We start from the raw sequence: 24,297 nt of genomic DNA on the forward strand, positions 1-24,297 counted from the left end.
GCGCCGAACAAATATGAAACAAACGTCCGTGTTCCGGCTCCGACGTAACGGCCGCCAAACAAACAGAAAAAGGCTGAGAGCCACTGCCCAAACGGAACTGAAGACGAATAAACAGAATTAATTAATCAATTCGAGACAATTTTTGACATTGTCGAATCGAACTTTTCGTTGAAAATCTTCAGTGCACTGGGGCATATTCGTCTGGTGTCTTGATTCCTTTGAGCCAGCTTCTCAAAAGTACTTACGACACAAATACAAGATGCTATCATGTCGAAAACAAAGGATACATATAATGAAGAAACATACACATCAAATGAATTACGTTTAATTTACACTGAAGTATTTCTTCATTATAAGCATTTGTAATGAATGAAATTCAAGTACATAGATATTCAGAAAAATATTGTATTGTAAAATTATTTATATAAATTTTCACATAACATTATAAAATTCTTGGAAGCAATATATAGGATAAAAATTATAATCACGCATCATTGCCTTAATTTATTTGTCGCTGTAATCAAGTTTTGGACAGATAAGCTCCTTTTGGGCGTAGTTTATATTTTTGTCGTGAACCTTGTTTTTTCGACTAACGAAGGACGAATACCAGTCAAGAAATTGATATTGCTCTCGCATATTTTGGAAGAAAATAGCTGCAATGAATACTAAATGTATATTAGTACCTGCTATGCCCGTTCATTGAGACTATTTTTGTATGATTTTTTTTTTCTCTAAGCATGACATTATTTAGCTGCCAGCAATAATGATAAGTATAACTTATCATTATTGCTGGCAAATAGAAATAACGTCTATTACCAAAGAACGGCGTTGGAAGAACGTTTTTCAAATAACAATAAACCGCTCCATTAGTGTTCAAAACAAAAGAGAGAAAAAGCATACTTTTTCTAAGAAATTGACAATATTGAACCATTTTTTGTGCGAAAAGCATCCATCGAATTCGATCTCCGACAAAGAGAAAAAGGAAACGGCGGATCTTATCTAAAATATTTAACACGAAAATTATTGATTTATTACGTTATTGATTTTTTTTATTACAATACATAGTATTTGTTAAGTTATTTTATTTAAATACATATTATTGCAAAATGAAAGGCCAAAGTCACTTCACCACCGTTATTCAACAATTCAAGAGGTACACGCGGATCCAATGCTCACTCCTGAATCTGATCTACCGTGTTTACCTTTTTATAAAGGATAAAGTTGCGTAGCATAGCTCCCCCGATCCATTAATGCGTCTGTTGTCTGGGCACTTAAAGTTCTACCCTGGTGAGTCTATTGTTTACGCTCCCACTCGCCCAGGCTCTGTGAGAACTCCAGCGTATCCTTTGTTCGGGCACTCACTGAATCCCGTTAGCCTAATCCGGGGTATCTATTGTTCCCCCACGAATTCACTTAGACAGTGGATAATCTCTCTCATGTTCCCGCGTTACAATATTATATTTTATATTGAAATCCCCCCACCAACTGCATATATAGAGAAAAATAGGCCACAACGCCTTTTTTTGCTCTCTAGATAGCAAAAAAAAAGTTTAACAATAGAAATTGAGAATAGTGAACCCATTTAGCACGCTAAGGTGCCGAATCTTAGTAATCAATTTATAAAAATGACTTGAAAATATGTACTTTAATAAAATATGTACTTAACAAAATATTTGACTTAAAAAAAAATGTCTGTAAATCATGCCCCATGCTTTTGACCATTTGTATAATTTATAAAAATCTTGTCAAATTAAATGTAATTATTTGAAGCACTTCTCTGAGCCTTCAAGTTTACCTTGAACTAGCTGAAATATCGAAGGGCGCGTGAAAGTGTGAGATGTCAACTGTATTGTAAAATATTGTCGCACGTGATCTCAGGTTGCCAATTTTCTTTTCTGAGAAAATCACACAAAGCCTTTCGCATGCTCACACCCCCGTATTTTCATTCCCGGAAAGTGTTTGTGCGATTCTTAACAATTCTATTTTTCTCCCTTATTATTTGAACATTGCGAGACGATCGTTCTACTTTAATAAATCAATTGTTTTTTTTTCATTCATCCTCTTCCTTTTTTCTTCGTCTTTTACTTCCCCTTTAGCTGACTGAAGTTGTCTCGTTACGACTTGTTGTAACTTTGTAAGATTTCACGGACGCTAATTTGCGAGTACAAATTGTACATACAACTTTCGCGGACGCATTTTAAGGTAGGAAACTTCGAGGCGAATGATTGACAGGTAAATAAATTCGGAACGTTGAACCTTTGATATTTTAACGCGTGGAATTGACAGCCGGATTCGGAAGTCCTGGCTTTTTTATGCAACTGAATAAATACTTATAAGCTACCGGCTACGTATGTACCTATATATGTATGTCATTAAAAGGCAATGACACACAATGTCACTAACTCGTACAAAAATTCGGCTGGTTTTTTGAGATCGTCTCGTGATTAGTTAGCCTTGACTCATATCATATATATAATATCGACGTGCCATAGGCGAAGTAGATTTTAGATAAAGTATTTCTGAAATTTTCTTTATAAAAAAGCGTTATTAAAAATTTGAGTAAAATAATATATTTTTTTATAGTGACATCTATGAGCAAAATGTAAAAATGTGTAAAACATCTTAAGTCGGTAGTGCAGATTTCTACTGCACACAACAATTTGACAGCTAGTGATCTAACCTCGAATTGGCCTCTCACATTTGAAGCCTAAAATCGTAAGTTTTTCAATATTAAAGTGATCTAATTTGAATTTCATTGTTTAAATTAAATAAATAATCCTCGTTTGTCTTTCGTACAGATGAATTTCCTACGCCGAGGATTTTCGTTGCTCTCATCAGCGGTTTCCATTGTATCAAAACCGAACAATTTTGGTATGTTGATGATATTAATTTAGTACGTTGGTGATTTATAATTTGTATATTTTTGTATGTCGTTTCGTGGTTATTCAATTCACAACCTGAAATTTGAAATGTACTCTATTTAAATCTATTCCGATTTGAATTTAACATAACCTATAAGAGTCTAGTAATATCCACATTATTTATATACAAATTTTATTACAAGTAATTTTGAATGACGTTTTATCAATATAGAAAAAAATGTCGATAATCTCAGATAATAATGATTTTAAACATACTCATTATAATTTTGTACATACAAATTATTATTAACTAAGCGATACGTTTTCAATACTATAATACAATACATATTTATGCATATGTGAATCAATGTACTAAAGTTAAGTATACTTGATCCAAGTTCATTTAGCAGTTTAATAACTAAACTACTATGTAAGTGAACTTGGTTTAACATGATGCCATTTCTTATACTTATATATGTATAACCGTATGCAGTGCCATAGTAACACATTGGCAACGGGATTATCCGGAAATGTACCTCCTGGACACATACCCTCCTGAAAAATAACCTCAATAGAATATTAATTAGTGACAATAGAATATGAATTAATGAATAAAATAAACTTTGACAAAATAATAACAGACTTTGACAACACCAAAGCATGAAAAATTCGACTTTAGATTTATGTACAATGGCTTAGTTTATGTTAATAAGCTTATAATTAATGGATTTAGAGTTATAAAACTAAATTGAAAACAAACATCGAGACAAACAGACTATTCGTTTGAAACTTTCAAGTTACAATAATTCGAATATTTTAGTTTTTACTTTATCTATGTACATATGTAGTAACAATAGATGAAGTTTTCTGAATATGCGAAAATTTGAACTCGATATTTTTACTAATTCGAACTCAAAATTGATCACTGTTCACGTTTTCATGATCTAGAAAAAATGTGTGTGTGTGTGTGTGTGTTTGCAGAATTTTTGAACGCCATTAGTCCTATCGAACCGAAACTTAGTATTGGTTACTGAAATTCTTATCAATACGACGTAAATTTTTATGTTGACCGGAAATTCGATGAAAATAATAAAAAAACCACTAAATTTAATAAACCGGAAGTGGGATTTTTTCCTCTTAAAAAGGTCAAAAATGTCGTGGCCACTATTCTGTCCACACCCCTGAACGAATCAAGCTGAAATTTTTTTATTTGTATTCTTTATGTACTAACTTAGAGCTGATAAGGTTTTGGTCAGAATTTGTAAACCGGAAGTAGTATTTTTTTTTTTAAACAATATTTCATTATTTTTTTGACGTTTTAAATTATTTTTATTTTTTTGGTATTTAATGTGTATAATACTGATAGTGATTTTAAGTAATAAAAATATTTTGAACAAAATCTGACGACCGAAAGTAGAACTTTTGTCTTGTGCAAGTTTCCATAGATTTGCGCTCAAATTGTATCGAAAATGCTGTCATAGCTATTAGTATTTCATAATGCTGCCGGTACGTGTGAATGTGTCTGTACGGTTCAATATTGAATTTTTTTGTGACCTTACATTCCTCAAATATATAGATAAAGTCATGGGTTGGTCACACAAACTTTCCGTAATATTTTTTAATTTTGAAAAAATATTTCCGCCTGCGACGCCTTCTTTCTTTACATTGTACAAGTGATAAATAAATTAAAAATAAAATACTATTTAATAGAAAATATACTTCAAATATAAATTTATTTTTACTTTTCGCAAAACTTTTAAAAAAATTCTATCCAAATCGAAAAATTTAAAGAGGGGGATATAAGTTCAGCGCTCCGGCACTACTTTTTAGCACTACATAACTGGGTATAAGTGTACTGATAGTTGGTACAATATGACAGCTTTTTAATAATTTTTATAATATAAAAAAGTTTTGTTCTACCACCCGAACCTTACATTAAACCTTACAAAGTCTCTTTTGAAATTTTATATATGTATTAGATTACTATAATAATTAAATTATTTAATTTACTTATTATAATAATAATCTAATAAAATCATTATTTAATGAATCTAAATTAATTACAAAAATTCATACATAAATTACAAACTCATCAAAAAATTGTCTAAAAGAAAAAATAATTGAACCGTGTAATAAATCCTACTAAAATCACACACACATACTAAAAGTACTTTTATATTCGACGTCCTCTACAATCATCAACTCAATCTATTATAATCCATTTGAAACAATTTACCTCTTCTTTTGTAACCTTTTTCTATCGAAGTGCTGCACATGTGTGTACTTACATACATATGTATCTACATTCTCGGAAACTGGTGACACGCGTCAAAAATTGTTAAGCTCAGATTATGTATCTTCCAACAGTAGAAATGTATATTGTGCCACGCGTCAATATCCGGCAGATGTTACAAATAGATCTACAACATCAGATAAATCCCTATTTAGCCCTTTTTTCCCAACTTAACACTCGAAACATCTAAATTTTTCAGAATTCCAAATGTATCAATCTTACTTATTCGATACATGTTTGTATGTATATATTTACGTCCATACCTATGTACATTCGATTTGATATTATAAAACTTACACGATGCTGGCAGCGTCTTATAATATTAAACTCCCCGGTCTAGTGTGAACATCAATCATTCGCCATGAGCTTAAAGCTGATATCCATCATGTTCGATATTAGGTCGTACACTTTTTGGACTGAAGTTTTATGCAAGGCTTTTTTAAAGCTTTCTTGAACCACTTACGATCCTACTTTATAAAATTCGACACTTCATTGCTCATACATATAATATGTGAAAGGAGCTTTATGAAAGTATATTCTATTTGATTTTTTTTGATTATGCTATCAATTCGCTACCAATTTTCCTGCCGCTTTTATATCACCTCTAAATCGCGCTTCAATTTAATTGGCAATTCAATCTAAAATTTGAAGTTTGTCTTCTACACAGATCTCGATTCCAATTAATCGAGAAGCTTTATTACAGTAGCGATATATTTACTTAAAACATAGCTACATAGTTTAGTGGTTAGCGTGTAATGCTTTCAATTGAGTGGTCATGGGTTCATTCCCTGGTCCGGTGTTGCTGGGTAGATCTTGGATATATGACTTCAGGTCGATCGTTTCATATCAGAGTTTTCCAATTTATCTGATTTCATTGAAACGGTTCCACCAAATTGGCAAAAACCTTTCATGTCTCTCGCAAATTCGAGTTTATAGCATCTCAAATTTGCTGATATTATAAATATGCTACCCACGCTGTAAAATGTATGTATTTCTCGAAATATTAGTACTATCGAATTTTTCCATAGATGTCTCCATGGTACTGTATAAACATGATTGTTTATTGGTGTTTATAATTGGCCAGGAAAGTGCATTGGAGTTTACCTGTTTAGTCTTCCTGGTATATGTATATGTATATACCGTGCGCGGACTTTTGGCCGAATGAATACTTGGCCGATGGACTTTTGGCTGAACGGACATTTGGCCTATTGTATATCTTACTCAAAATTAAACATAACTCACTGAAAACAGATACATTAATCAGAAATCACCTCGATCGACCTCATAAAAATTCGATAAATTTAAACAGTTAAAAATTTCATTCGGACAAATGTCCGTCGACCTTATGTTCGTTCGGTCAAGTGTCCGTTCGGCCAAGTGTCCATTCGGCCAATAGTCCCTTAAAAATACATATGTGCATATTTATAAAAATAAATAACTATATTATCTATACATATGTACATATAGGATCCTGGATGCAGTTCCTGGATGGTTCCAAATGATACACATGGAGTAGCTTAGATAGTGTTTATTTATACGTCTTAACGTCGAACAAGCCTTACGGTTCCATACACGCTTCCCTCGTTCCTTGACATGCACCCCCACACACGCTTCACACCATGCATGTTCATTTACCACAAATATCATTGCTGACCAATTGATATCGCATATTTTTCGACCTGCTTCTAAATTAACTGTAATAAAGTAATATTACTTATTATTATAATTACTTAATACATATGTATATTACCTTCACTAGAGAAAACTAATCGAGAATTCCGTTAATTGAATTTCACACAGAAAGTTACATCCTAAATGAATTCGACAGCAAGGAAAAACTGTCAATGATTAACTGTAAATAAAACTGATGGCATATATGTAAACTTGTAGATCCCAATCAGCTGTTAATACTGTGAGTTGCGCACGGGCGCTAGAAAGCTGCGTTTGGATAGTTAGCTGTCATCACGTCGATCTGACAGATGATTCCGATGTAATTTTTAATGATTTCGTTGATGATCAAATTCCTCTAGCTTCATGTCAGAGACATTTTCTTACTTGACATTTGTCGGTAAAATATCAAAAAGCGATCGGAAGAGTGGAAGTGGTTAAAAATCAGCTTCCAAATTTCGAACGGTTGGAAATTTCACCAAACTAACGAAATGAAACTAATAAAATGTTTTAAATGTGATTTAAACGCGAAAATGGAGTCAGGAGTCGCTCGAATTTAGAACTACACCTCCACAGTCTAGCATTATGCTCACGTCCGACAACTTTTAAGTAGTAGGAGACGTACAATAAGTTTGTCCTATATGTACTTGTCGTTGAAACTCGGTCGGGAGCGTAAAATAGTAATAATCCTAATATGAGAATTCTCATGTCTCGCCAAATACTAATTAACATCATGGATAAGACATTCGCAAGGGATGTACGTGCAAGCATAGGTAGGCAATCTCGGAAGAAGTGGTTTCGACTTTCGTCGAGTGCACACGGTCCAGCATCACGTCACGTCCGTTGTGCGGCCTGCGCATTGGCAACATCTGCATCGGAAAGTTTAATTTAGAATGCACGGGTCGAAATATTAATTTAACAGTAGCGAGCATGGAGAACGAAGTGTGTTTACGTTTCGAAACGCTTTTGTTTCGTTCAAATACCACTGGTGCTGGCTTCATTACTCCGTGCATTGTCGCCGTGCCCCAAGTTGGCTCTAGTCAAGATGCAATATATGTACATATATGACAGAGGCTTGAACCATGTCATTGATGCATTTCGATTCAACTGTTCGAACTGTTTCCGATTCTATATTGACTTTATCGGCATATGAAGTCTCGTCGTTTGTGGTATAATGTTCATGAACCTATTAGGTAGGAAGTACCAGTGGCGTGCCGTATAAATCTCTCTGTTTTTATCGCACAGCCTGCTTACGTGTGTGCGAGCAAGACACAAGGTATAACGTCACCTAGTCCCCTTGTATCCTGCTAGCACACATATAAGCAAGGCTGTGCGATAAAAATAGGAGATTTCCATGCCACGCCACTGAAAGTACGTACTGCTATTGAGAAATATCGTACTAGGTAGTAATGATGCATTATTCTTGTCCACGTAGACCAAATGGGAACACTCCAACAAAGAGGAAACTAGACTTTTTTAGTTTGCTCTTACTCCAGTTAAGCATCTTCAGTGTTCTCTTTCAGATAGACTTTTGGAGCATTCTTCTAATAACATTCTCATCCAGATTAGCTTTTAGAACATTCTCTGCTTGTCTTTTCCCTTACCTTACTCTATTCAGCATTATATTTCTCCTTCTCACAACATTTTCATCCGAAATTTTTTTGCTTCTGTTTCCCTTACTCAGTTCAGCATTCTTTTTCAGATGAGCTTTTGAAGTATCTTTCTAACGACATTATCTTCTAGATGAGCCTTTAGAACATTTTTTGCTTGTCTTTTTCCTTGCCTTACTCAGTTCAGCATTCTATTTTAGATGAGATTTTGAAACATCTTTCTCACAATATCCTCATCCAAAATTTAGAACTATTTTTTGCTTCTCTTTCTCTTATCTTACTCAGTTCAGCATTATTTTTCAGATGAGCTTTTGAAACATCCTTCTTAAAACATTCTCTTCTAGATGAGCTTTTAGAACATTTTTTGCTTGTCTTTTTCCTTGCCTTAATCAGTTCAAAATATTCAGCATTTTACTATATTTCAGATAGGCTTTTGAAAAACCTTTCCTACATTCTCATTCAAAATTTAGAATGTTTTTTTGCTTTTATTTCCCCTTACCTTACTCAGTTCAGCATTTTCAGCATTCTATTTCAGATGAGCTTTTGGAACATTCGTTGCTGCTTTCGCTTACTGATTTTAGCTGATTGATCTTTCCAAAAACCCAAGACTATGTACATTTGCTTGACACATTTTAAAGAAAACGGTTAAACATTCATTACAAAGGAATTTTGTTTTTATATTTCTACTTTAATCTGTTCTTCTTATACCCACTATCTCATATCTTCTACCCTCACTTTTGACATCAATTGATTTGACAATCTGAAAAGTGTCTAAAACTGTAAAACATATGTAGGTCTCCAAAGTACGGTTCAAAATTTGATATGTGGCCTCTTTTTGTCTGGTCCACTCCAGAACATCTACAAAACCCATAAATGATAAAAAAAAAACTTTGGTAAATTTCTAGAATTCCCGAAAAAAATTATAATCTGATCCTATCCTCTTCTGGTACTCAAAATATTCCTATTTGGTCCTCGTTCTAAAAAGTTTAGATACCCCTGCTGTAAAACAGTATTTTACTTTTACTACCAAGATTTTTTTTGCGTATTCGAGACACCGATCGCATATCAGGAATCACTGAGATAATTCAACCGTGAAACAACTATTAGAATAGTATCCGGTTCATCAGAATTTAAGTTTTGGTTCGCCTATAATTAAATTTTTAAAAAAATCTTATTTTTTTTCTTCTTCCATAATTTGATAATACATGCATATGATTTATAGTGAAACTGGAGTTTTAATGTCAATATTTAATAAATTTTGTAGAATCGTTTCTGGATTTTAAAATCAAACAAAATATAATTGCATACAAATAGCTGTCGTGCTGTAAAATATGTTACGCTTTTTTTGGTTTAATACTCTGGATGAATTTGTCGCCTTTTCTTTGTCGGTTTTTTACCTTTGCCGCAATAAATTCGAAGATTTTCCCCCCAGTCGCACGTTGGTCACAAAAACTCGGGAATTTTTCGACGTTTTTTTTAAACCACGCGAAAAAAATTCGAGCTGAAATCCGACTAATGGATACTGTGCCGCAAAGTCCGAAATGTCATCCTAACTCTCAACTTTATCGCGACTTTTTCCCAACTATCTAAAAATTTATATCGTACGAATTTATTTTTTGGCGAGCCGATCCAAGTAGCAATAAGCCACTGCGGTTAGTTTAAAAATTAATTTATATAGATATATACGTATATTTTAGGTGAGAGGCAAACGTACGAAGAGAGTAAGTAGTTGAAAGCCTCTGGAGGAGGAAACGTATTCGCCGCGGTTGGAAAATTCGTTCTATTGTACTTTGGTGAACTTTTCGAGCGAGCAATTAGAGAAGCCCCGCTTTTCCCCGAGGCTCGTCTTCAGAGGAGACATTTTCTTCTGTCTTCCTCGCTACTCCCCGGTGGAAGGAAGTATCGCTTCCTTCCAGAAATAAAGTCAAGTTGAAAAAACAATATTTCCTCTCCGCGTTCGCCGATCATTATGCATTCGTAATTTTCGCCAACTTCCAGACGGGTCCCCGATGCACTGGAATATTTTACTTAATTTTATATAAATTAAAAGCTAACATCGGCAAATGTATGCTTGTTTATTAGAAATTCAGTTCTACAGATTCTTACATAATTGTATGATGTTTGGAAGAAAACATCAAAACTAATGCTCTCCTCCTCATTTCATTTCTCTAATTCACTTAATTTCATTTCTGTAATTAAAAAAAGCAATAAAATATTTGGTCAGTTTTTTATTACATCATTTTGGTCTGTAAATTCATTAGATTTATTAAAATGTCCATTCTTTAAAATTACATAGAAAATTGTTCAGTGTTTCGGTTTCAAAAAATCATTTCACTATAAATAAATAATTCGACATACGAAGTTCAATTGCACAATTGAACTTCGTATGTCGAATTATTTATTTATTTATTATACATTAATTTCAAGCAAACGGTGCCATGACTGGTTGCCCCAAGGCGACACCTATGGTCAAGTTTTTGTACATAGTAAGTATTAGACATAAAATACAATTATTGTACCACATGGGTTATGGCATATCAAATTTTTCAATAAAAAATATTATAGTAAATTAAATTAAAATGTAGTAAATTTTTCAATAAAAATATATAGTGACAAAAAAAATTGAATGAATATACAATTCACTATTAAATGGGTTGAATTTAGTTATAATTAGAGATCGGCGCGGCCCAGTACTATTTGGACAAAAAATGAGTTTATCACTGTCTATTAAAATGAAATACAAGCTAGAGAGTAAAAGAAATAGGTTGGCCATTGTAATAGACAATGATGAACCCATTTTTTGTCCAAATATTACTGAGTCGCGCCGAACCTTAGTTATAATACTGTTCAATCGATGTACATATGTTTGTGTATAACTTTGCCCATTTATTATTTGAGGCAGCCAGGATGCTTTAACCTACAAAAATGGTTCACTATTGTCAACCTTTTTTTTTGCTCTCTTGCTTTGTAGGACAATATTAATTAACAATAGTGAACCATTTTTTGTGGGTTAAAGCATCCTGGCCATCTAAGTCTGATAATTAGAGGTCGGAATCTGAAGGGGCCGGAAACGTGCCGCCTATTGTTCCATTGTTGTAAATCCTTTGTAAAAAAGGTTCGGCAAACCTTTAACAATGCATTTACAATCTTTGAACAATAAACAGCCCCTTCAGATTCCGGGCTCTACTGATAATAATTGACCAAACTTAAATAAAAACATGCCATGCATTTTCAATTATTATTACAATTCAGATAATAACCACGTTTGGAGCTTTGAGAGGAAAAATGTAAATGAAAATTGGAATAAAAATTTTATATGTATCGTATTTTCCGAATATCTTTTAATTAATATTTCCTTAATTTGACAATGAAAAGATTATTTGTTTATTTGTACAAACATACTCCGTTGCTTTTTATAGTCAAAAAATTTTCTTCGCACAACGAAATTTAATTAATTAAAATAGGCTTGTATTTTACTGGTAAGTATTTTAGTCTATTTTTATCAATATTTAAATATGAAAGGTCAGTATTTTTGTATATTAAACGGTCAGTATCCATCGTTCAGTATACAAGTGGTCAGTATAAATAATAAAAGGTCAGCATTTAAATAGTTTTATTTTGACGAATGGCAAGTATTACTTTTTGATTGGTATCAACACGAGATTGTTACGATCTTAATAGACAATTACATGTAACAGGCATTGTTATTTGTTCTGACGAATGTACGTCAGATTTTTATATTGTCCATTTTGTAATAAATTACAGACCGAAAATTGATTTATATACATACCGAAATTGATTAAAATACTGGCCATTTAATTTGTTGCCATTAAAAAAGGGGGAATAAAATAAAATACGTTAAATTTAAATATTCCATCAAAACTATCATAACTAATCGGGGCACTTACAAATTTCCCATGCATACGCCTATAAATTTCAAACGTTTTTCATCGACAAGAGCGATATGTGTCACAGTTGAATATTAAAATCAGCTTAACGGCTGTACCGTTATCATTTCAACGGCGTTAATGTAAAATTTACGACGGAAAGCCTCATCATTTTCCGGCCGGGATAATTGATTCGATGATATATCGCAAATTCCCCGGTCGAATATGCCATTATAACGGGAGTCCCGCCATGAATAATTTTCCTGTTGCCGCGATCATTATCCGGCGTATATTTTACAGCACAATATACATATCTGAACCGCGATAAACCGCGAAAATTGACGTTCAATATTTTCGAAAAGCTCGCTATTATCGTTATTCCCTTGTCCAGATAGATAGTGTTGGTTATTATTGATCAATTAAATCGCAAATCCCCCCTTCCTCGATATCGAGTCGTTCGCGATAAGCTTTCAGAACAATGCTTAGCAATGACGACGCCCACTATCATTGTGATATTACCTGCCGAAATCAATTTTGAATAATGGTCCAATTCCCGGATAGTTTATATATCGCAACAGGGGCTTAACGCCGTAATTAATATTCGCCCGAACACAATGGAAGACCCGTTAGATCTTCGAATGCCACCCCCTCACATTAATTATATTTTAGGCCTATCGGCAGTGTATGTCTGTATGTATTCCAGAAATGAGCGTTTGCATGGTGTGTATACACGTACATACATATGTATATGTATGTAACCTCTTAATAATAATATTTGTAATTACGATTTTACCGACGCGAAAGTATGAAGCGCCATTGTGTAGTCAAGGAAGTGTGTTTGTTGGCAACCACTTAACAGGTTGGTTTATGACGACACGGCGTTGAGAAGTTACACCAGATAATAAAATGAAAAACAATTGCCGATGTCCAGTGATAGTACGATTCAGGCTATGGATGCGGGTTGTGATCTTCACTAACAATTTGGAAGTTGGCCAATAGATATCGCTAGTAATTAAAAAAAAAAAAATATATATATATATATATATATATATATATATATATATATATATATATATATATATATACATATATACATATTTGACTGTTGAGAGCGTTTAAATTCCATCGATTCGAATAATGGACTTATTTACATAGATTCGTTTTGGTTTTTATTTAGTGTTTGCTATGTTTCATCATCTTAAATGATGAAATATAGGCAAAGACTCTAGCAAGCATGTCCTTTATAGTATTCTAAAAATACAAGACACTTTTGACTAAATTCTAGTTTGTAATAGTTCTATGTATATAAATTCATAATGCGCCCCTATACTTTGTGCCGCCCTTGGGCGACGTTAAAAATGCCGTCCCTTCTAAAAATACCACACAAACGAAAAAAAATATGATAATTATATTAAAGATTAATATTTTTTAAATTCTTATTATAATATGTTTTTATGATAGTAATCAATTAATTAGAATGCAAGATAATCATTTCAATTCTTTTTCTTTGGTTTGCCGCCCCTCAAAATATGCCGCTCTTAGACGCTGCCTTACTTGCCTATGCCCACAGGACGTCCTTGTAAATTCAGATTACTATGGACATTCCTAGTGATCACGATCGGCTATCAGCTGATTGGAGAAGTGTAGTCATAATGCTTTCCAGTGTGACAGCTATACATACGAGTTAGCCTGAATATATACTTTTTTAGATTAAATCATTTTTTAATCATATTTAAGCATTTTTTATGTATGTATACGTCAACTATCCGAGTATATGTACATATGTATTGTACATTTGTAACATATATTACAGAATAGTTTTTTCTTCAGTTTATAACTAGTATTAATTCGACAAAAATTTTCCATTTCTGTAAATTTTATTTTCATTTTCTTTAAATGATAATTGGCTTTGCAGTCGACTTTGCGGACTTCCGCAATATTACAGTGGTACGAAACATTCGGTTCACGTAGGTATCTACCTGTCAAGTCGACCACCACTCATTCTCCAGGGACTGATTTCAACTCTATCTCTCATTTTATTTGTTGGTTAACATTTCGCCGACACATATTTCAATTCAAATGTAAATCTCGGCTTTTCCATTGCAGATTTTCAAAATAACACACAACGGAAATTAAATGTACAATATTATACATACATACATATATACGAAGGCACAGTGTATCAAATTTGTATTTTATCAATATGATGAAGTCGGATCATTGATATGCTAAAATTGCAATTCAGATTTTATTTTGTCAATATTTTTGTAACACATTATGTTATATGAAAACAATGAAAACTTTTCTCAGAAAGCCCTTTGTAAAGGATGTCAAATTGAATTTGCGCTTTCATATGTGTAATATTATGTATGTGGTGGGTAGAATCTGTGTGGTCATCCCGAATTGCAGTTTCTATTGTCACGTCCATTACATTTGACCATTGTCGTGTATTATCCGAGGACACAATCGTTTGAGACAACTTATTTCCCAAGTTCACGGAGAGGCCTTTTTTCCGACTAAGCGAAAAAAATACAACACGCGTGTGCGTTGCGTTTCCACAGATTCCCAATATGTAACACGTGGTGGAAATTTATTACACCATAATAGAGGCGTTGATATAGTGTATGATCGGTCGTATGTGTATTCTATATAAATATTAAGTTTATTAATATAAATATTATTTTGCGTGTTGCTAACCGCAATGTCGGATCGGTCAATAAAAATGTTGATGAATAACTCCTTGTTTATTTTAGTGAATATTGTGCTCGTGAGAAATTTTGACTGATTTATGTATCGATCCCTTTTTATGTTTTTTAGAAAATGTCTGTTTGCTTATGTGTACTTTTAGGATAACTCGAACACGTTTATATCATACCGCAATTTCGTATTGGTTATACATATATTTAGTAGGGTTCCCGGAAAGATGCACTAAATTACACTGAATAGTGGCGCAGTTTCGAGAAGTCATAATTTTCAAAGGCGCTCAAAATGAACTTACGCAATAGAATTCCACAGAAAAGGTTAGCACCCTCGGATAACATACAAATACCCCTTGACGCTTTTTTGTAGAATTCTATTTTGCGTTAGTTCTCCTTGAGCATCTTTGAAAGTTTGGATGTGTCGAGAGTGCAACTATCTCGAGTGCACTTTTCCGGTCACCATTTAGTAGATCTCCTCTTTTTCATTTTTCTTTGGATTTTTTAACTCCCGAACAATTTCAGCTGATTAAGTTGATACTTTGTAAATATGAAACAGTGATTTCATACTCACAGTGAAAATTTACTTTCACTGGCGCTTTAGGGAATTCTTATTCAGAATACTTAAGAAGACACAGAATACGATGCTGTGTCTTCTTCTTCTACCTCCAACAAAAGTTTTTCTATGTTTTCCGCAGTTTATAAATGTTTATTTACATCAGAAGGCAAATTTGATAATGCTAGACCAACTTTTGCAGTTTGTCCAAACACATACATCTTCATATGGGAACCGTGTGATTCCTGAATGGAATGTCCTATTTTTCATCTACTGAACAGTCCTCTGTCCTTTCATTCAATTGGTGCTGTTATGATCTAGCATCCGACCTGACAGCATGTTTTTATTGTCCTGATTTGTATAATACGCTTTCACCTACTGATTTGGTGAAAGTATAATTTTACTAAGGAATACAAATTCACTGTAAAATATATAGTTTAATATAATTATTTTTTTCTATGGTTTAAACAGATTTAACTATATGACAAACATATGTATGTGAAAAAGGACTCACTTCTTCATCTACATATGTACATATGTATGTATGTAATGATTCTTGTACGGTATAAGAGCACACCTGAAGTTTCCTCAATTGCACGATCACTATATCTATAATACTCTTCTTACTTATTATATCTATAATACTCTTCTTACTCTCTCCAAAATAAAATTGAAGTCTCCATGAATTACAATGGTTTTCCGTTTCGAAGATATTCTTACATAGTAACAAATTTGCTCAATATCTTACAAAATGTTCAGAATTGAGCATAAAGCATACATTGAGCGCTTGCCATTATAGCACCCAATCAAACATGGATGAAGATATTTCTAAAGCATAAACCGTTTTTGGTGTAAAATTTTCCACTGTATATTTCAATAATTGGAACACATTTCGTTCAAAGCTATCGACTGTAAAACTTCCTGACCGAAGACGGTTAGTTTTCCCGATCATAAAATAATACGGCACTTTAATAATGCTCCACGGGATACTCAATTTTAAATAACGATGAATTTCTCTCCAGGGAGAAAATTCAATAACCCTTCCATTCATGTGTATATGTATGTATGTATGTATGTACATATGCACTTTGTGGAGTACTACGTAGTTGTATATAAAGTATTCGATTTAGACGATTTTAAAGTACATCTTGCAAAACTGTTTCGAGATCCCCAGAGTGGGTGCAGAATTGGAAAACTTTGAAGCCTTTCGGAGGCGAACATTGAATTTTTTCCTTCCGTTAATCCTTTTTCTTGTGCGGTCGCATTGTCACAGGACGATGGACAAGCTAGGGGTAAAAAAAATAAAGGATTCGGTAAAATCGAAACTGTGTATACTCGGCGAGTAGTGCTAGTGCGCAAAAACATGTAACCGCAATATCTCATTAGCTGTAATGGAGTCAATATAATGTTTCAACCAATATTATTATTTATTGTTCGGAAATATTGTGTGCGGGGAAAATTCGGGGTCTTCTCTTTGCTGAGGCTTAATTAGTTTCGATTTTCCCCTCAGAAGTAGACATGTTGATCTAATATGGTTTCTGATAATTTTCCCGGTAATATTACGGCGAGTTCGCGTATCGTTAAATAGAAAATATCTTACTTTAATAGGTTAAGATTAATTTTGAGATGCATTCATTCAAAATTCGACAAATTAATTTCTATTTAAAGAAATTCTTTATTGGAAACGCTGTATGTCATGATTAAGATCGTCAATAGAGTTCATGTATGATAAAATATAAAGTGCTTTTTAGGTTATCGGTATACTAATGTTATTTTAATGTCTAAAGCTATTATTATTACAAAATTATATGAGAAGCAAATTTAAGCCTGTTTTAAAAAACTTTTATTTTAAAATGGAACTTTTCTTTGATTTTACATTTCCTATTTGTATTACTATGTGGTAAAATTTCAATTAAAATAAATTTTGAGTATTGTGTTATATTATTCGTGTTTGCCTAATATTTTATTATACATACAACATGGATCTTAACCATGTGAGTAATGTTTTCATACAAACGACTTCATAGATATAAAAGCAAAATTTTTATATTAACTAATGTTACAATATCGACAATTGTGGGAATTTACCAAGTGCGGGTTAGTCCCATTGAGAAAAAATGGTGAATCGTTTAATAAATTGAAATTAATCGCAAAAAGGCATAACTGTCTGTTCATAATGTCTGTCACAGACACGCCTAGGTATACCGAGTTTTACGCAGAATTAATTTCGTTGCGATAAAAAATGGGACTTTCGTTTCACTCGATCGAGTTTCGCTTTTTACGGTTTAAAAAAGGCTATGTATAAAAACTGATGACAATTTAAACGTATTAATAGATAAAAGACGGGCGTTTTAAGTAGCTCGGGAATTCCAATTTCGTAATGGGTTTTTAACAGTTTGTTCACGTTGTGGCCTATTTTTTTAGTTTTTTTTTTGCATCATCGCTAGTGCTCTGTACGTAAGTTTATTGGAGACCTTAGTTTAAATTCACCATTAAAATAGCAAATACCGACAAGAAACATTAATTCTCTAAAACTACATACGTACATCATATAATTGATATTTATAGTTTCAATATTTTTATATATTTGTCACTATTATTTTATTGTTTTTTGTAACTACCCCTTCCAGAGATTTTTCCTCCTTTCCAAGTATTTTTAAAGAAATAAATATAATATGTATACATATGTATTGGTACGTCTTTTACTTTCAAGTAGATTTGAGAATTATTTAAAGGCGTCATTAGCTCTTTTAAAATTGTGATTTATATTTTATATTATTATGATAAATATAAATTTTATATTTTATAAATATAATTAATTATCTTCAATTTTATTTTTAATCAAACTCTACCAAATTTCACAACTTCATTTACTTTCGATTGAAACTATTTATATTATATTGTATATTGTAAAACTAAATGGGTAAATCTAGTTTTATACCCGCAAAATACCCATGCATAAAAACATGCCAAACGATCAAGTAGGCTTTTTAGAAAAATTAAATAATAGATCTTTATCGAAGCACTTAAAAAAAGGTTCGAACTACAACGGCACTTTGCATATATTCGTATTTTTATATGTAAGTATCTATAGGTTTTGTGACCATAAAACAATTCAACCTCATTTTATATTGACCTTTGAAATTATTTTGATCTTCTTGATATTTAATGTGTATGTAATGATTTTAAGTAATAAAAAAATTTGAACGAAATCCGACAACCGGAAGTATTTCCCTACATTTGCGCTCAATTTGTATCGAAGCTGCTTTCATAGCCGGTATATTATATTTGAACGAATTTTATTTTTTATACTTATGTATATACCTCGTATACGTAGATAAAGTCACATCAGAGCTTTTCAATATAAATATAAACTGATATTTGAATTATTATACAGATCTAATCAAACTATATCTACATACATAAAATCAATTATATGCATTGTGTGTAATTGTAAGCGAGCGTTTCCCGCTTATAATTGCAATGTGTGTCACGTCACGGAGCCGACTCATCCCGGTGCAATTTGCGATCGCATCGATGCAGTTCGAACGCAAAAAGATATGAACGACAGGAAGCCCACACACCATTGTCTATTGACATCTAAATTCATCCCTTATTTGCGACACGCATGTGCAGTTTGCGGGGGCCTCATTGTTGCGGTCCTCTAGGGTGACTCTCAGCTTCTGCGACCCATTCAATCGCGATAATGGGGGCTGACCAACCCTTTCATTATGTCCCGGTTGACCACATCTCTCCCGTCGGCCATTTTTCATAACATTACCGGCCATTGTCGCCCATTGTGTCGTGCAAATATGAATTTTTGCGGAATATGCACGGATTCATAGTGAGATGCGCTGCTTCGTGGCTTTCCCATGTGTATGTGCATAATGCGTCCATGCCATCTTTCTCCAATGTGTACCATTTTTTTTTTCATTCGTGAGGTCTTTTGTGAGTGTTTGCGAACGGTGTCTGCTATCCTATGGGTTACTGTTAAGTTTCACCTGTCGGGATTAGCGAAGCAACGTTACTTTTCTAGGAAGTTATAGAAATATGAGCGAAATGTGTGCACAAATAGATATGTATTGTATGTATTATCGATTTCTTTTATGACAAGAATGCTTATAGTGCAGTATGTATCTGTCTAAAAGTGTTGATCGAATGTAAACTTGATGAAAGTTGCATAACTAACCAAGTGTCTATTCAGTTTCTCGTTCAGAAACTATGAAAACATCCGTGCACTTCAAGGGTTTAAAGTCTGAAACATCACCGAAGGCAATTTAATATTAGATTAGTAAATCAGTTACTAAATACATACGTATGAATTTGGTTTGTAAACAATTGTATAGGATGCATCAAAATTTCCATGCTATAAAATTAGGTAGTCACTATTTTCGGCTTTTAAAAATCATTTTATTGTGCTTAATAACTATGTACATATATATGTATGTATGTACATGTGTCAAATTATGAACCAACTGGCAAAATTATCTGATCATTTATGTACATATTTATATGTTACAGTCCAAATGTACATCTCGTTCGTTCATATACATACTAATTTGTTCATACATAAACCAATCTGGCCAGTTGAAGTGTACACAAAAGAACAAATTAACAATTGAATTATTAATTCATGCACAAACTATTCGGCATAATTTAAAATATTCTCAATCGTTTGTCCCATCCTCTGTGTACATGTGCATACCCTGGGTGGCAAGATTTTAACAATTAGAGAAAACGGGAATTATAACAACCTTGTAATGTGGTTTCCATAGAATTGCCCTTTTAAATTCTTGGCATTTTGACAGCTCAATAGTTTTGACGGCTAAAAGTTTCATGCGTACTTAAAGTTAGTTAAAGTAACTTAAAACTCACTTGCTAACTAAATCCCATAGATTGTGTATGAACGAACTAGTATATTCATGAACGAGAAGCAGTGAACGCTTGTACTGAAACGTTTGCGTTAATGCTAACCACTGAGAGGTTACCGGATTCAAGCCCTCGGTTGACCTCGATTGAAGAGAATTTTTTCGAAAGTATTTCTGCAGTGGTGCTGATCAGACTTGTGTAGATATCTGTGACTCCGAGTCAATCGTTTCCTCTCAGATTTTGCCAATTCATCCGATTTCATTATTGCAACGGTTCTTCATCAAATTAGCAAAACCATCCTACCTACTATTTCAAATTTAATACCATAGGTGTCGCTCAAGGACAACCCGTAATGCTATCATGGTAAAATAAAAATTTTATAATAACTAACCCATTATTAATAAATAAACGAAAGCATTTCAAGTTACTGGCTGATTAAGATGGGGCAAATGGGCTCATTTAAAATGTGTCATTTTTCGTAACTCTCTATAGGTTAAACATTCTTTGGAGTTGATATATTCATAAAAAAAGTTATGTACTTCCTCTACGTGCATCCAATATGTATGTATCGTATATAGCCATTTTCCTTGAAAATGCTGGGGTAACGATATTTGCATTAACTTTGCGTCATAAACCAATTTTGGTTTAAATGTCTTCGAACAGGGTCAAAGAAGATTTTAAAAGTTTTTAAAAGGTTTTTAAATAATGTATCATCCGCTAAATTTAATTTTAACTTATTTTGGTTTAGGCTAAGAGATTATAGTAGGAGAAGGCATTTCATAATAATTCGTACTCTTTATATGTACATATATGTATATTCATACCTACTCAATTTTCAATGCATACAAGCAAACTCCAATTGAGATATACCTACACCTTCGAAAGCATTTTCTCAGTTGTTTGTGAATGTCACATGCCGCTATATTTCATTCGGCGGCAAATGTAAAACACAAATTCCAATTTCCACAGTACTATTTATCATATCTTGTTTACAAATTGTTCGTGTGTCATTTGAAAGCAATGCCGAATCCTTTTACGTATACATACGAGCGCTTTCCTTTACATGTATTATGCATACAATAAGAATAGGAAGTCAATTTTTCATCGCTCATATAAATAGCGAAATATGTACAAACCCAAATATAATATAATGCATACATTTATCTGATATATGATCTTCGCATCGGTGACTATTCAATAGTAGCATTTGAGGAATATCCCGCGTCTTGTCAAAACTGTCTGCCAAAATAAGATAATATCGTCTGATGATGTTGTGTTTTCTCAGTAAAATCCACGAAATTAAATTAACGGCTTCCATGCTGTGACTTGCGATGTTTGGATATAATTCCTGGAGGTGCGACATGTGGACTAGGGATAATAATCCTTGATGAGGACGTCCCGATCCGCCTCTGGCATTTGTAACAAATGGTGATACAACCCCTTACCGCAACACCCTCGTCAATACGTCAAAAGACACCCTCAGCATTGAAGGAAAAATCCCTTAAAATTTCCTGTTTGAATTAATCGCAGACTTTCCAATAGCGAGAGGCGAAAATTTATATAAGATTTTCAATCACATTCAAAATCTTTCGAAAGAACTACATACATTAGGTCCCACGTTTTTCATATATTTTCGTATTGAAAATGGAAATGGAACGTATTGTAAAATTTATGTAAACCGCGAGCAAATAGCAAAGCTATTGTGGTTCATGAGAATATCTTTCGATTTGGAAATCATATGTTCAATTTATGATGCGTAAAAAAAACGATTTCGACCCTCTTCCACAGCACAGTAAAACTTATTTACTGAACTGAGAGGTCTGGCACTTCTTTCGAATATCAAAATGATAAATATTCGAAATTCACTCAAAATGTCGGAAAACTCGAACGCATATGCCGTCAAAATATTATATATACATTTTATTTTCCTCGTATAATACGATATATAAGACGTACATAAATATACATATGCATATGTATTTGTACAAATTATTATAAATACCAATGGAGCCAGTTACACTAGATAATCAACGATAGTTGTTTTCTAATTAACCTAACGACCTCGTTTATGTATATGCAAACATATATATTTTTTTAATATCTGTAAAATTTTGCTAATTTGTGCGTTTGTCTGTTGCAGTTGCACCACCGATCCTCGACAAGTTTTCGTTTGGTGCTGCAACAGGAGGTCCCATGACTATTTTGTCACGTTGTGTGACCTCACTTTATAGAATGCACCGTACAGGCCCCCTTCATAAAATTCGAAAGAATCGTAATCCTCTAGGAAACGCACCCTTTGCTAAGGTAAAATTTTGAATTCACCGATGATGCTCTTGTAGTGTGTTTGATTTTGTAATCGTTTGTGTAAAATTATCATTTCAGGGTGTTGTATTGAAAACTCTTATCAAGAAGCCGAAGAAGCCTAATTCTGCTAATCGAAAATGCGTTTTGGTCAAACTGTCTAATAATAAAGAAATGGTGGCGTACATCCCCGGAATCGGTCACAACCTACAAGAGCATAATATTGTTTTAGTCAGAGTTGGAAGGTATGCGATTGCAAATATTTAAAATAAATGTACGTATGCATATATGATGTTTAAATATTATGAATTTTATTTCCTTTTTTAGAGTTAAAGATTGTCCCGGAGTGAAATTGAAGTGTGTGCGTGGAAAATTTGATCTTCCACACGTTATTAGGCAACCACAGTCATAAATTTAATGCTTTTTTTTACAAATGTGTTATACCTATTATGTTTTTAGTTAATAAATGATTCTAGAAATAAAATGTGTACTTATTTTTTATTTCATAATTTCCTAATACAACTACATAATAATTGTAATTACAAAAATGTCATTTATTTTTAAAATATGGTTCTGTAAATGTGCAATATCCTTAAATATATTAATAACTAGTCGTTACACATAAACATTGTAATAAACATGGCTAATCTAATAGTAGACATTCATTTGTTGTTTTTTTTACTTTATCTATGTATGTAGTAACAATAGATGAAGTTTTGTGATCATGCGAAAATTCGAACTCGAGATTTTGACTGATTCGAACTCAGAATCCATTACTGATCACGTTTTCATGATCTAGAAAAAATGTGTGTGTGTGTGTGTCTGTGTATTTTGGGGATTTTTTCAACGCCGTTAGTCCTATCGAACCGAAACTTAGTATCGGTTACTGAAATTCTTATCGACACGACGTAAATTTTTTTCAAATTTTTAAGTTGACCGGAAATGGTACCTCCCCTTATAGGTGTCCTCTTTTTTTTAAGTTTTTGAATTCAATTATCTCCCAAACCGCTAACTGAATCGGATTAAAATTTTTTTACATGTAATAGAAATAATAATATCTATAACCTTATATTTTTTAAATATTTTTATCTGAACCGGAAGTAGTAGTTTTACTATAGAGAATCGAGGTTTTTAATGTTTTTCTCAGAAACCTTTTAGTTTATTGAACTGAAATTTCATATCTAGAAGTTTAAGCGTAATAGCAAGTTATGGATAAAAAAAAAATTATTTGAATTTTAAACAAATCAGAAACGAATTTGACGACAACCAATCAGAATTCTTTGTTTTATATACATATATAAGATTATATTATAATGAAAATTTTAATTAATTACAATACAGTTGCTACTTGTCAAAAGATTTATTACATTTTTAGATTTACAATAATAAGTAAGACAACTTTTATTTAATAAAATTGTTGTTGAATCACCTCTCAGGTATTATATGTATTACATTGGTTTCTATTTAGTTTTTATAGAAAAATCGACAAAGCACATGTCTTTATTCTCTAATTTGTATCGCGATCGATCATGGCGTGCGCCTATCTTCAAAAATCC

General features: G+C 32.8%; 1 protein-coding gene across 1 annotated transcript; it reads left to right on the forward strand.

Moving 5' to 3' along the window:
• The first annotated feature begins 2,583 nt into the window (after positions 1-2,583).
• On the forward strand, positions 2,584-23,401 carry tko (30S ribosomal protein S12 technical knockout). The gene is made up of 5 exons (XM_077434572.1): positions 2,584-2,715; positions 2,799-2,871; positions 22,581-22,744; positions 22,823-22,986; positions 23,069-23,401. The coding sequence occupies exons 2-5, from the start codon at positions 2,799-2,801 to the stop codon at positions 23,151-23,153; spliced, it is 486 nt and encodes a 161-aa protein (XP_077290698.1). The 5' UTR covers positions 2,584-2,715; the 3' UTR covers positions 23,154-23,401.
• The last annotated feature ends 896 nt before the right edge of the window (positions 23,402-24,297 follow it).

Source organism: Arctopsyche grandis, chromosome 7 (assembly GCF_051622035.1).
Source record: "Arctopsyche grandis isolate Sample6627 chromosome 7, ASM5162203v2, whole genome shotgun sequence".
In the NCBI taxonomy this organism is placed as follows: domain Eukaryota; kingdom Metazoa; phylum Arthropoda; class Insecta; order Trichoptera; family Hydropsychidae; genus Arctopsyche; species Arctopsyche grandis.